This window comes from Natator depressus, chromosome 14 (genome assembly GCF_965152275.1).
Source record: "Natator depressus isolate rNatDep1 chromosome 14, rNatDep2.hap1, whole genome shotgun sequence".
Classification (NCBI taxonomy): domain Eukaryota; kingdom Metazoa; phylum Chordata; order Testudines; family Cheloniidae; genus Natator; species Natator depressus.
The window spans coordinates 46,528,425-46,540,844 of record NC_134247.1 but is presented as its reverse complement, the minus strand read 5'-3'; the positions used below and the strand labels follow the sequence as shown (position 1 = coordinate 46,540,844).

The 12,420-nt window shown below is 49.3% G+C and overlaps 1 protein-coding gene and 1 pseudogene across 1 annotated transcript; both read left to right on the top strand.

Moving 5' to 3' along the window:
- The window catches only part of LOC141998093 (uncharacterized), a 45,950-nt pseudogene extending 38,780 nt beyond the window's left edge, over window positions 1–7,170 (top strand).
- Window positions 7,171–9,695: 2,525 nt separating this feature from the next.
- LOC141998092 (natural cytotoxicity triggering receptor 3-like) lies at window positions 9,696–11,081 on the top strand (the record flags this gene model as incomplete). The annotated part of the gene is made up of 4 exons (XM_074970724.1): window positions 9,696–10,074; window positions 10,184–10,303; window positions 10,549–10,586; window positions 10,971–11,081. Coding segments are annotated over 4 exons (648 nt in total), but the record flags the coding sequence as incomplete, so codon positions are not given.
- Between the last annotated feature and the right edge of the window lie 1,339 nt (window positions 11,082–12,420).

Here is a 12,420-nt window from a genome sequence, read left to right as displayed (position 1 = left end):
GAGCTTTGAAAGGGGAGGGGAAAAGACAAAAGTCTCTCGTAGGAGTGGAAGTTTTTTGTCGCCAAAACTGGGCATTTTTCGCGACAGACGTCCCGTTGTAGTGTGTACGCTCTGGCTGTTTTGTCACCAAAAGGCAGTTTTTGGTGACACAGCTGGGTAGTGTAGACCAGGCCTAAGATTTTGCAGTAAATTTTCCCAAGGTGCCAAACTTTCTGCCTCTGGGCATGCACACTGCTGCCGCCTAGGGGCACCCAGGGGCCTTCCTCCTGCCTCAGGCCCAGAGTGATTCCCAAACTGGGGGAAGATAGGCATTTGGTCACCTAAGTCGTGGGTAGGCCAGATCTGACAGACATGCCCAGGGGCTGCCTGGCTCCGCACAAAACAACCGGGGGAGGACATCTGAGGACTTCCCTCAACTTTTAGCTCAGTAGTTACAGCACACGCCTAAGATGTGGACACCCAGCATCCAGTCCTCTCATTCCGATGGCTCTAATGATTATCTGCAGAGCAACAGCTTCAATAGGAGAGACTGATCACAAGCAGAGATAGGCATTTGTCTCTGAGACATGGGTGGGGCTCAGCACACACCCCTGTGGTCAGCATTGCCCATTGGCTGGCTTAGTCTAAGGGGCCCATCTCGCCCCATTCATTGTCTAGGGAATCTGGGCACCAAACTCAGACCTGCAGAATCACAGTGATTTTTTCCAGTTAGGTGTTGTGATGCCGAAATCCTTCTGAGCATCCAGCCCTTACTCTCTCTTTGCCTTTGTTCATCTTTTGTGAATAAATGGAAGCAATAGCTCTTCCCTATGTCACAGAGATGTTGTGAGGATAATATGTTAAAGATTGCAAGGGGCTTAAATGCTATGCTCAAGGAGGCCATGTAAGAGGCTAAGACGGATCCCCTAGCTCTAAAGGGTCTGTGAGCATCTAGATCCCTAAGGCATAGACTGGGAGCCCCATGCTGGATGTGTTTCAAATGGTCAATCAACATACACTCTGAGATATTTATAAGAAAGCTATTATTGTGGGATCAAAACCAGGAGTAGGCAAGCCCTGGAGGAAAGATCCTGCTCAAGGCCCCAGAGGTAGGTAAGATATAATAGTACTTCCATCCATGATTATCCATTGAAATGATGTGACCTGACAGGCCTCCCCATTTCTAATTTCCAAGCCTGGAAGCTCATGAGGAGACAGGGGAGCTGCAGGCTGCAAGGAATAAGCAATACAGAACTCAGAATCAGCCTGGAGGAGGCCAAAAATCATCCACATCAGGGCAGGCTGGAAAGAAGAACAGATCCCAGGGGCTGGACAGGTGCACTGCTGAATCCCTGCTCTCCAGAACTAGAAGAATTGAGCCTTTCTGCAATCCAGCTGTAAAAGCTGCCCAGACCAACCTCCTTTCTGCTGCTGGGGAGTCCCCCCCTCTCTCCTAATATACTTATGCCCTAACTTACCACCCCCCACCACCAGCTATTTATTCGTGTCCAATCTACTTTCCAACTGCTGCTTCTTCTCTCAGCACCCCTTAATGTCTGCTACCACTTGCTATGCAAACAAATTACAACAGCCGCTGAGACAATAGTACCCTGCTGCAAGGAATTGTCTTTTATCACCTCAGCTGCAGGGAGCTTTTCAGTTTCCCCATCATTCTGTTTGAAGTCGTTGTTCTTTGCAAACGGTTAGTGGCCATTTGCGCTCTGCCCCCGCCTGTCTGAATTAGGGTTCAGAGTATCCTGTGTTGGGCCTGAGACCACATCCTCTGTTGCTGAAGCCTCCACTGATCATCACAATAATAGGTATGGTACTGCCCTGGGCATCTGTGGGAGAGTAAAGGTTTCTGGGAGGTTAGCAACGGCTCCTTCAGAGGAGAAGCTGAAGATAAGAGAGGGGAAGTCAGCCCACTGGTGATGGCAGGTAACAGAGGGGAAGGGGGAAATGGGTTTCTGTTCAATATCAGTATATTTAGGTGGGGAGGGGAACAGAGAGGGACCAGAGGTCTCTACACAGCGTGCAGGGAGCTGGAGGAAGCCATTACAGGTAGGTATATAAAAAAGCTGACCTTAACAGAGGAGGCTAGCTGTGTTGCGGGTTGGGTAATGGAAAATTACAGTAGAGTCATTGGAGCAACAAGAGGAAAATCAGTGGGGGACTCTCTTCGATATCTTAGATGTCTGTACACCAATGCAAGGAGTTTGGGGAATGAACAGAAGAACTGGAAGTATTGGAGTACATAAGCTAAATTATTACTTAATTGGAATCACTGAAACCTGGTGGGATAATGCTCATGACTGGAATATTAGTCTAGAGGGATATAGCTTGGCAAGGAAGGACAGACAAGGGGAAAAGGAGGAGGTGTGCCACTATACACCGAGAATAGAAGGAGGTCAGAAGAAGACTGGGTGAAGATAGAAGGGGAAAATTCAGGGGTGATGGCATGGTAGGAGTCTACCCCAGAAAGACGAGGTGGGTGAGGCATTTCTAGACCAAACAACAGAAATATCGAAAACGCTCAACCTGGTAGTAATGGAGAACTTTAACTCCCCAGACATCTGTTGAAAAGTAATGTGGTAAAACACAAAATGTCCTGTGAATTCTTGGAATGGATCGGGGATAACTGGTTTCAGAAGGTGGAGGAAGTAACCAAGAGGCAGCCATTTTAGAATTGATTCTGACTAACAGGGAGGAATTGGTTGCGAATCTGAAGGTTGAAGGCGATTGGGTGAAAGTGATCATGAAATGATATGATTTCATAATTCTAAGGAAAGGAAGGAATGAGAGCAGCAGAATATGGACAATGAACATCAAAGAAGCAAACTAAAACTCAGAATGGGTAGGTAAGCTCCCACAGGAAGAAAATCTAAAGGAAAAAGGCATTCAAGAGAGCTGGCAGTTTGTCAAAGAGAGACTATTAAAGTTATAACAGCAAACTTCTGTGTATGAAGGCAAGAATCGTGAGAGGCCAATATGGCTCCATTGGGAGCTCTTTAATGACCTAAAAATCAAAAAGGAACCCTACACAAAGTGGAAACTTGTACAAATTGATAAGGAGGAGTACAAAAGAATGAGACAAGCATATAGGGAGAAAATCAGCAAGGCTAAGGCGTAAAATGAGTTACACCTAGCAAAGGACACAAAAGGCAATAGGAAAAGGCTCTATAACTACCTTGGGAGCAAGAGAAAGATGAAGGAAAGTGTAGGTCCACTGCTTAGTGGGGAAGAAGTGCTAATAACTGATGACAACAAGAAGGCGAGGTGTTTAATGCCCACTTTACTTCAGTCTTCACTAAAAGGGTTAACGGTGACCAGATATTTAACACAATTAATACTAACAACAAGGGGGAAGGAATACAAAATAGGAAAAGAACAGGTTAAAAATATTTAGATAAATTAGGTATATTCATCATATAGCTGGTGTGAGTTGGAGCAACGCTTGTGCGTGGCTCTAATATAATGCAGTAGGAAGAGCCTGCACAGGGCAGCGCAAGCTAGCTGAAATGTGAGCTTGGAGCCATCTTTGCTCAGCACCCGCTGACTGTGCTCTTTGAAGTTGGGCTGTATTCCAGGGCCTGGTCTGCTTCGCACTTTTACTTCTTCCACACCCCTCCAAACACAGGCAAACATTTTTAAGGTGAAAATTGCAGATGTGGGTTGACAGAAACATTTTACAAATCCATGTCAACTTTGGCAAGGTATTTACATTGAAACAAACAAACAAAAAGAATTTGGGGGAGAAATGTCAAAAGAACCCTTTTTTCTGCTCCCTGTTCCTCTTTATCCACCCCCACCCCTAATTCCTTCCTCAAACCCCCACCTATCCAACAACCTCCATACCTGCTGGTGCCCTCCCCGGGTCCCCAGTAGATCTACTCCCACCTGCCAGGCCACGTAATTGCAAGGAGAGCAGCAACAGAAAAAATAATTCCCTGCTTCTAGGAATTGCATGGGATTGCATTCTATATCATAGAATTATAGAATCATAGAATATCAGGGTCGGAAGGGACCTCAGGAGGTCATCTAGTCCAACCCCCTGCTCAAATCAGGACCAATCCCCAATTAAATCATCCCAGCCAGGGCTTTGTCAAGCCTGACCTTAAAAACTTCTAAGGAAGGGGATTCCACCACCTCCCTAGGTAACACATTCCAGTGTTTCACCACCCTCCTAGTGAAAAAGTTTTTCCTAATATCCAACCTAAACCTCCCCCACTGCAACTTGAGACCATTACTCCTTGTCCTGTCCTCTTCTACCACTGAGAATAGTCTTGAACCATCCTCTCTGGAACCATCTCTCAGGTAGTTGAAAGCAGCTATCAAATCCCCCCGCATTCTTCTCTTCTGCAGACTAAACAATCCCAGTTCCCTCAGCCTCTCCTCATAAGTCATGTGTTCCAGACCCCTAATCATTTTTGTTGCCCTTCCCTGGACTCTCTCCAATTTATCCACATCCTTCTTGTAGTGTGGGGCCCAAAACTGGACACAGTACTCCAGATGAGGCCTCACCAATGTCGAATAGAGGGGAACGATCACGTCCCTCGATCTGCTGGCAGTGCCCCTACTTATACATCCCAAAATGCCATTGGCCTTCTTGGCAACAAGGGCACACTGCTGACTCATATCCAGCTTCTCATCCACTGTCACCCCTAGGTCCTTTTCTGCAGAACTGCTGCCGAGCCATTCGGTCCCTAGTCTGTAGCTGTGCATGGGATTCTTCTGTCCTAAGTGCAGGACCCTGCACTTAACCTTATTGAACCTCATCAGATTTCTTTTGGCCCAATCCTCCACTTTGTCTAGGTCCCTCTGTATCCTATCCCTGCCCTCCAGCGTATCTACCACTCCTCCTAGTTTAGTATCAAACGCAAATTTGCTGAGAGTGCAATCCACACCATCCTCCAGATCATTTATGAAGATATGAAACAAAACCGGCCCCAGGACCGACCCCTGGGGCACTCCACTTAATACCGGCTGCCAACTAGACATGGAGCCATTGATCACTACCCGTTGAGCCCGACAATCTAGCCAACTTTCTACCCACCTTATAGTGCATTCATCCAGCCCATACTTCCTTAACTTGCTGGCAAGAATACTGTGGGAGACAGTGTCAAAAGCTTTGCTAAAGTCAAGAAACAATACATCCACTGCTTTCCCTTCATCCACAGAACCAGTAATCTCATCATAAAAGGCAATTAGATTAGTCAGGCATGACCTTCCCTTGGTGAATCCATGCTGACTGTTCCTGATCACTTTCCTCTCGTGTAAGTGCTTCAGGATTGATTCCTTGAGGACCTGCTCCAGGATTTTTCCGGGGACTGAGGTGAGGCTGACTGGCCTGTAGTTCCCAGGATCCTCCTTCTTCCCTTTTTTAAAGATTGGCACTACATTAGCCTTTTTCCAGTCATCCGGGACTTCCCCCGTTCGCCACGAGTTTTCAAAGATAATGGCCAATGGCTCTGCAATCACAGCCGCCAATTCCTTTAGCACTCTCGGATGCAACTCGTCCGGCCCCATGGACTTGTGCACGTCCAGCTTTTCTAAATAGTCCCTAACCACCTCTTTCTCCACAGAGGGCTGGCCACCTCCTCCCCATTCTGTGATGCCCAGCGCAGCAGTCTGGGAGCTGACCTTGTTCGTGAAGACAGAGGCAAAAAAAGCATTGAGTACATTAGCTTTTTCCACATCCTCTGTCACCAGGTTGCCTCCCTCATTCAGTAAGGGGCCCACACTTTCCTTGGCTTTCTTCTTGTTGCCAACATACCTGAAGAAACCCTTCCTGTTACTCTTAACCTATCCTTGGTTCTGATTTACTACAGCTTGTATTGGGTTAGAAGCCGTACCAGTGTAGAACAGAAATGGTTTATCCAAGTCACGTTCCACAACATGATTGAATCTCTTTATAAACTCAAGGTGAAACTTGGTTAGACCAATAGTGGATTGGATCTGCTGTTGCAGCAGGATTCCCGTATGTCTCCTGTGATCTTGCCAAGAGCTAAAGAAAAGAGCTACTGGATCCATACAAGCTCCGGCAAACGTTTGGAACCCAATTAACATCAATTTAATGTAGATATCACTGTTGTTTATAGTACAGGAATCTTGGCAATTAGCCATGAAAGCAATATGGTCGTGTGCGTGTTTCCCTTCTCATACAAAAAGAACAGGAGGACTTGTGGCACCTGAGAGACTAACAAATTTATTTGAGCATAAGCTTTCGTGAGCTACAGCTCACTTCATCGGATGCATTCAGTGGAAACTACAGGGGGGAGATTTATATACACAGAGAACATGAAACAATGGGTGTTATCATACGCACTGTAACGAGATTGATCACTTAAGGTGAGCTATTCCCAGCAGGAGAGAAAAAAACCTTTTGTCGTGATAATCAAGGTGGGCCATTTCCAGGAGTTGACAAGAATGTCTGAGGAACGGTGGTGGAGGGGGGAGATAAACATGGGGAAATAGTTTTACTTTGTGTAATGACCCATCTACTCCCAGTCTCTACTTAAGCCTAAGTTAATTGTATCCAGTTTGCAAATTCATTCCAGTTCCGCAGTCTCTCATTGGAGTCTGTTTCTGAAGGTTTTTTGTTGAAGAATTGCCACTTTTAGGTCTGTAATCGAGTGACCAGAGAGATTGAAGTGTTTTCCAAGTAGGGGACGTGAGCTCTGTCGGGATTCGGGGCCCCTCTCTTACCGAGCCGTCATCTCCCTGTCGCTCGTCGTTCTCTTCTCCCTGGGAATCATCCTCCGCCTGCGGCCTTGGAGTGGTACCGGCTCCACGCGGGTTCTGCCTTCACTTCCTGTCCCAAATGGTTACATGGCATCACTGTGTGGGCTGGTAAGCAGCCTTTGCCCCACCCCAGAGCCAGCTGCATCTCAGCACCGGGCAAGGGGTCCCTGTATAAACAGCCCCTGCACCCCACCCCAGAGGGGCCGTGTCTCAGCGCCGGGGGAGGGGTCCCTGTGTAAACAGCCCCAGCGTTCTACCCCAGAGGTGGCTGCATTTCGTCCCTGGTGGAATCAGTCTCTCTCTGGTATTGATTGGGCTCCATCCCCGTCGCGTTTCCCCCCAGTCTGTTCAGTGACGCTCTCGTTCTGTTTCCCAGGCTTCCCCGTGGATCCCGCGGTGGGTGCTGGCTCCAAGCCGCCCCCGGCACCGGGGCGGGTGACGCTGCTTTAGCTGCTTACGGGGGCTGGTCACCGGCCGGATTTTCCCAGCTCTTGGGGCACAAGCCGTCAGACTTCGCTGGACTCTGAGCCTCCTGCCGGGGGCTCCTGCGGGGCCTGAGCGTCTCCGCTCTCCTCTGCTTCTGTCTGTGGGTCGATCGGCCCAGGGCACCCAGCGAAGGGGCCATGCAGCAGCGATGGGTGCCTGGGAGCTTTGTCGCCCACTAGTGGCCGCTGCCGTTATAGTTCTCCTTGGTCCAGGAAATGGCCTGGGGCTCCGGGCGTCGGGCTCCTGGGTGTGGGTGGGTCTGGGGAGGGGAATGTGCGCCCTGCAGGGCTGCTGGTGTGATCCCAACTGGGGTCAATCGGCCGTAGATCCAGTGGAATAAACTCAGAAAGACCTATTTACACCCGCTGTGGATCTGTCCTGTATGTCTTGGGTATGCCAATAACATGAAAGAAAAGTATTTCTCAAGATTAATTCCTTGTGGGACAATATTTTTCCATTTACAAAGGAAAATTAAATGCTGTAACGGAGTCAGCCATAAGAGAAAACAAAATTCTAAAGAAAACATTTCTGTATAAAGCAGATAAAGACTGTCCGGAGCATGTTTGGTTTTTTAGAAGGACTACGCCGATTGCAAGAGATACGTGTTGCAAAAAATAAATATACCTCATGGTGTGAAAATAAAAGATATTATGCAAAAATTCCTTTCTGTAAAATAATGTTATTCCTCATGACAAAATATCCCAGAGAGGGTAAGGAGCATGACCCAAGATGAGACAATGAACTGAGGACTGAACCCAGGAGTCCTGGCTCCCAGCCCCCCATCTCCCCTTGCTCTAAGCACTAGACCCCACTCCCCTCCCAGCAGGGGCCAGAGGAATGCACACCCGCACCCCCGTCCAGCCCTTGTCCCCAGCCTCTTGCTGCAGCCATCTCAGAAGCTCAGGCCACAAAACTTTCCTCCGGCCCCCCCCAAGGTGACATTTCCGGAGGATGCTGAGGCTGAGCTGAGCTGGGCTGCGGAGCTCCCCAGAGAGCAGGGACCATGGAGCAGCTGCCAGCCCTGAGCACCGTCCTCTGTGCCGTCCTCCTCATCCCCACCTGGGGAGCAGGTATTAATTTTATATATCCATCCATCCACCTACCCCATCCCTATATCCATCTCTGTCTGTCCTTCTGTCCATCTGCCCAACCCCTAGATCCATCTCTGTGTGTCCATCCATCGACCTACCCCACCCCTAGATCCATCTCTGTCTGTCCATCCATCCACCTACCTCACCCCTAGATCCATCTCTGTGTGTCCATCCGTCCATCCACCTACTCCATCTCTAGATCCATCTCTGTCTGTCCATATATCCTGTCCCTAGATCCATCTCTGTCTGTCCATCCATCCACCTACCCTATCCCTAGATCCATCTCTGTCTACCCATTCAGCCCTACCCCTACATCTCATCTATCTTTTTATCTATGTACCCATCCATCCCACCCCAAAAAGAATATCTATCTATCTATCTATCCAGATCTAGGGGTGGAGGATGCGTGCATGGATGCATAGATAGATGTGGATATGTCACATCGGGTCAATGAGAAGTATTCTGTTTCCATAAAACAAATATTTCATTTCAGTGTTGACTCCTCTTCATAATATTAAATCAAACCAGTCTGGAAATGCAAAATCAAATCATTCCCTTTTGACCCTATCAAAAACGCTTTCTCTCCCCCAGTTTTAAAGCAATTGTCACCCTTTCGAGGAGACGGCATTTCCCAAGAGGAAAACGTTCCGTCAGGACAAATTCTGACCCCCTCTGGTAAGAAGCACAAATTGTATAAAGTGGAGGCATGTGTTTGTGGTGTAGTTGAAATGACAAGCTGCCAGTTTAATTTGTAAGGGGGTTTCCTGGTCCTTGTAAGGGGGAAGCCGTTCCATACCCGTGCCTTTTCTGTACCTTTTGCAATTCTAATGTATCTTTTTTTGATTTGAGGCGACCAAAACTGCACGCAGAGTCCAAGGTGTGGGCGAACCATGGATTTATATAGAGGCAATAGGATATTTTCTGTCTTTTTCTCTCTCCCTTTCCTAATGGATGCTCACAGTCTGGTGACTTTTTTCACTGCCGCTGCACAGTGAGTGGATGTTTGCAGAGAACTATCCACAACGACTCCAAGATCTCTCTTGAGTGGTAACAGCTAATTGAGACCCCATCAGTTTGTATGTACAGTTGGGATTCTGTTTTGCAATGTGCATGACTTTGCATTTTCCACCATTGAGTTTCATCGGACATTTTGTCGCCCAGTCACTCAGTTTAGTGAGATCCCTTTGTAATTCCTCGCACCTGCTTTGGACATAGCAGTGTTGATATTGGGTCTCTGTTGGGGTGCAAATGAAAGCCCTGTGCAGTGTGTTATCGAGAGTGTTGTGAGCAGTAGCAAGGTGGACAGGAACGCACAATTCTTTCCCCTTTGCTTCTTCTCTCCGTGCTGCTAAGGTTTTGGGCTGCTGGGGTGTGTCTTGATACCACTCGTTGTCGTTTTCCTTTGCTGCTGTAATGTTTATTGCCCTAGTTCACGAAGGTCTCACAGTGCTTCAGAGCCCCGCTGTCCTCCGAGTGTCCCCCGGCGAGACCGTGAAGCTCAGCTGCTCCTTCGACAACAGACAGGGCAGCGTGGTCAAAGCGACGTGGACTAGAGCACCCGGAGTCGTGCTGGAATCTCACCATCCCTTCTACAGTGGACGGCTCAATATGTCCGACCTGGATCTGCTCCGGAAAGGGGAGGTCACGCTGACCCTGTCGGACCTGGAGGAGCGGGACTCTGGTCTCTACCGGTGCCACATCAGCATCCGCCAGGGAGAGAGCGGGACAGGAGCGGGAACCGAGCTTCTGGTGATGGGGAGAAACCAGAGTGACACAGGTGAGGTGGGGAATGGGGGCATGGGGCCTTCCCCCTCTCCGGCCCCAGGGTAGGGGACTGGCTGGCTCAAGGGGCTGAGAATCCCCTAACGCTCCTCTCCATCGCCCAGGTAAAGAACCTGCCCCCGTAGGGTGCTGCGCCCGGGAGCTCCTGTACCAGGTCACCATCGCCTTGGGGCTCCTTCTCATCCTCGGCCTGGTGGCCACCGTCCTCCTGAAGAGACACCGAGGTACCAAACTGGAGCCTTCCCCCTGCTAAACTCCTGGCCTCCATGGGCCAGGGACTCTGCTAGTGAATACACCCAAGTGGCCGTCTGTCCTCTGGGTCCATGCTGGGTCGTCTGTCCATATAACTAACCCCCCTACGTCCTTCCTTCTCCTCCTGTCCCTAGATCTCTGCAGCTTCCCTCCTCACCCCAGACTCTCTCTCACACTCCTCCGTTTTAACGTTCCTTTCTTCTCCCTTCTTCCGCAGCGCCGCCCCCCCCGCAGTCCCGCCAGCGGCAGCCGAAGGTGAGACAATGCAGGCTGGGCCCTGTTCCATACAGTGCTTGGGTTTGGTCTCCGGGTGCCAATTAGGACTGGTACAATACAGTGAGGGGAGAGAACCCAGGAGTCCTTGCTCCCATCCCCCCTGCTCTAACCCACTAATCTCCAGTCCCCTCCCAGAGCCAGGGATAGAACCCAGGAGTCCTGGCTCCCAGGCCCCCTGCTCTACCCAACTTGACCCCACTCCTCTCCCAGAGCTGGGGAGAAAACCCAGGAGTCCTAACTCCCAACCCCTCCAATCTGGGGTAACACTGTGGGATTTGTTCCCTGGGAGCTGCCTAAATTGGCCAGAATTAAGAGATCAGATCTGGGGTGACGCCGTCCTCACAGTGTGTCTGTCCAACACAGGGCCACGGCAGCCGGGGGGCCGAGGAGAGCGAGAGCCTGCACTACGCAGAGATTAAAATCCAGACTCCAGGACGCAGGGAACACACCTCCAACCACGCCCAGCGGCGCTGAGTCCCTCCGCACCCAGCACCACCTGAGTCCCTCACACTCACAGCCACGCTGCCAGGAGGGAATTCCCCACAGGAGGAGACCCTCACAGGGTTTGAGGGAGAGCAGAAGACAATTATGGGCGTGAAAGTCCATGTGAACCCCAACAAGACCCAACTAGCCCTCTCTACGGCAGGGAAGAATCTACTGGGGCATGGATCTACCCTCAGGAAATGCCTTCTCCGGGGCCTCCTGGATATAACTATATCACGTCCCTGTGTGTTATTTCCCTGTCCTCTCGGAGTGATTGCAACGCCTCCCTGTGGAGCGTGACCAGCTGGGGGTAATTAACGCAGCGTCTGGTCCCTCTTCCTAACTGAGCACGAAGAGAAACGCTCACGCAGCTCAGCATCGTGTGGGCGGTGGAACTGGTCTGAGCGACCAGCGTGACTGCTCCAGCCGGCTGGAATTGCTCAAAGAAAGTGATTTTTTTTGGTCTAAAAATTAAATAATTTCTTTGTGTGAAAAACTGTCTGTTTTCAGAGTTTTTTGAAAAAATGTGTTTGGGTAAAAACTTTTGCTTTTTCTCCCTCACTTCCCTCTTCTCTTCAGTCCCCTTGTCGTGGTCCAAAATCTTACAATCATTTCTGAAAATTTGCCCTTCAGAAAATCAACTTTAAAAAAATAATATTTTCCTGAAAATTTGATATTTTGTTCTGGAAGATCACTCCTGCCCCCAAGTGAGAATGTTTCATTTTATTCCTGAAAATGGGGACACTTCCCTCCCCCCTCCCCGCAAAAACAATATTTTTTTTTCACGAAAATCTTTTCTCCCCTGTAAATTGGAATTTTGCCCCCCCTGAAAATTTATTTGTTTTAAAGGATGAGTGGGGGAAGAAGGAAAAAAGAGAGAAAAAGAAGGAATTTAATACAAATCACTGGGGAAAATCAACCAGCAATGTTGAGAAGTAATTTAAACACCCGGGGGGAAATTGGCCTCTGATTTTTTCCCCTTTGGGTATTTACCATTTTTGTGGGACTTTTGTCCCTCGCGCACTTTTCTCCCCTCCCCACCTATCACCTCCCCATCGTCCCTGACCTGGGGAAGGGGACTCACTCCCTGTCTGACACCCCGCCCCAAATACATCCCGGAACCTTCCAACGCGGCTCCTGTTTCCCACCCGGACCCCATGAGGAACTATGGGCAAGTCCTTCGTTGAGGTTAGAGGGGTTGACGCCACTTCCGTTTTCTTTCCGCCCTCACTGAGATCCACTTCCACTGTCTCCCCCTCCCTTTGAAGAGTTAATCCCAGTTTCACCCGCCACACTCCCCTTTAAATCCTGCGGGACCCACCACACCCCG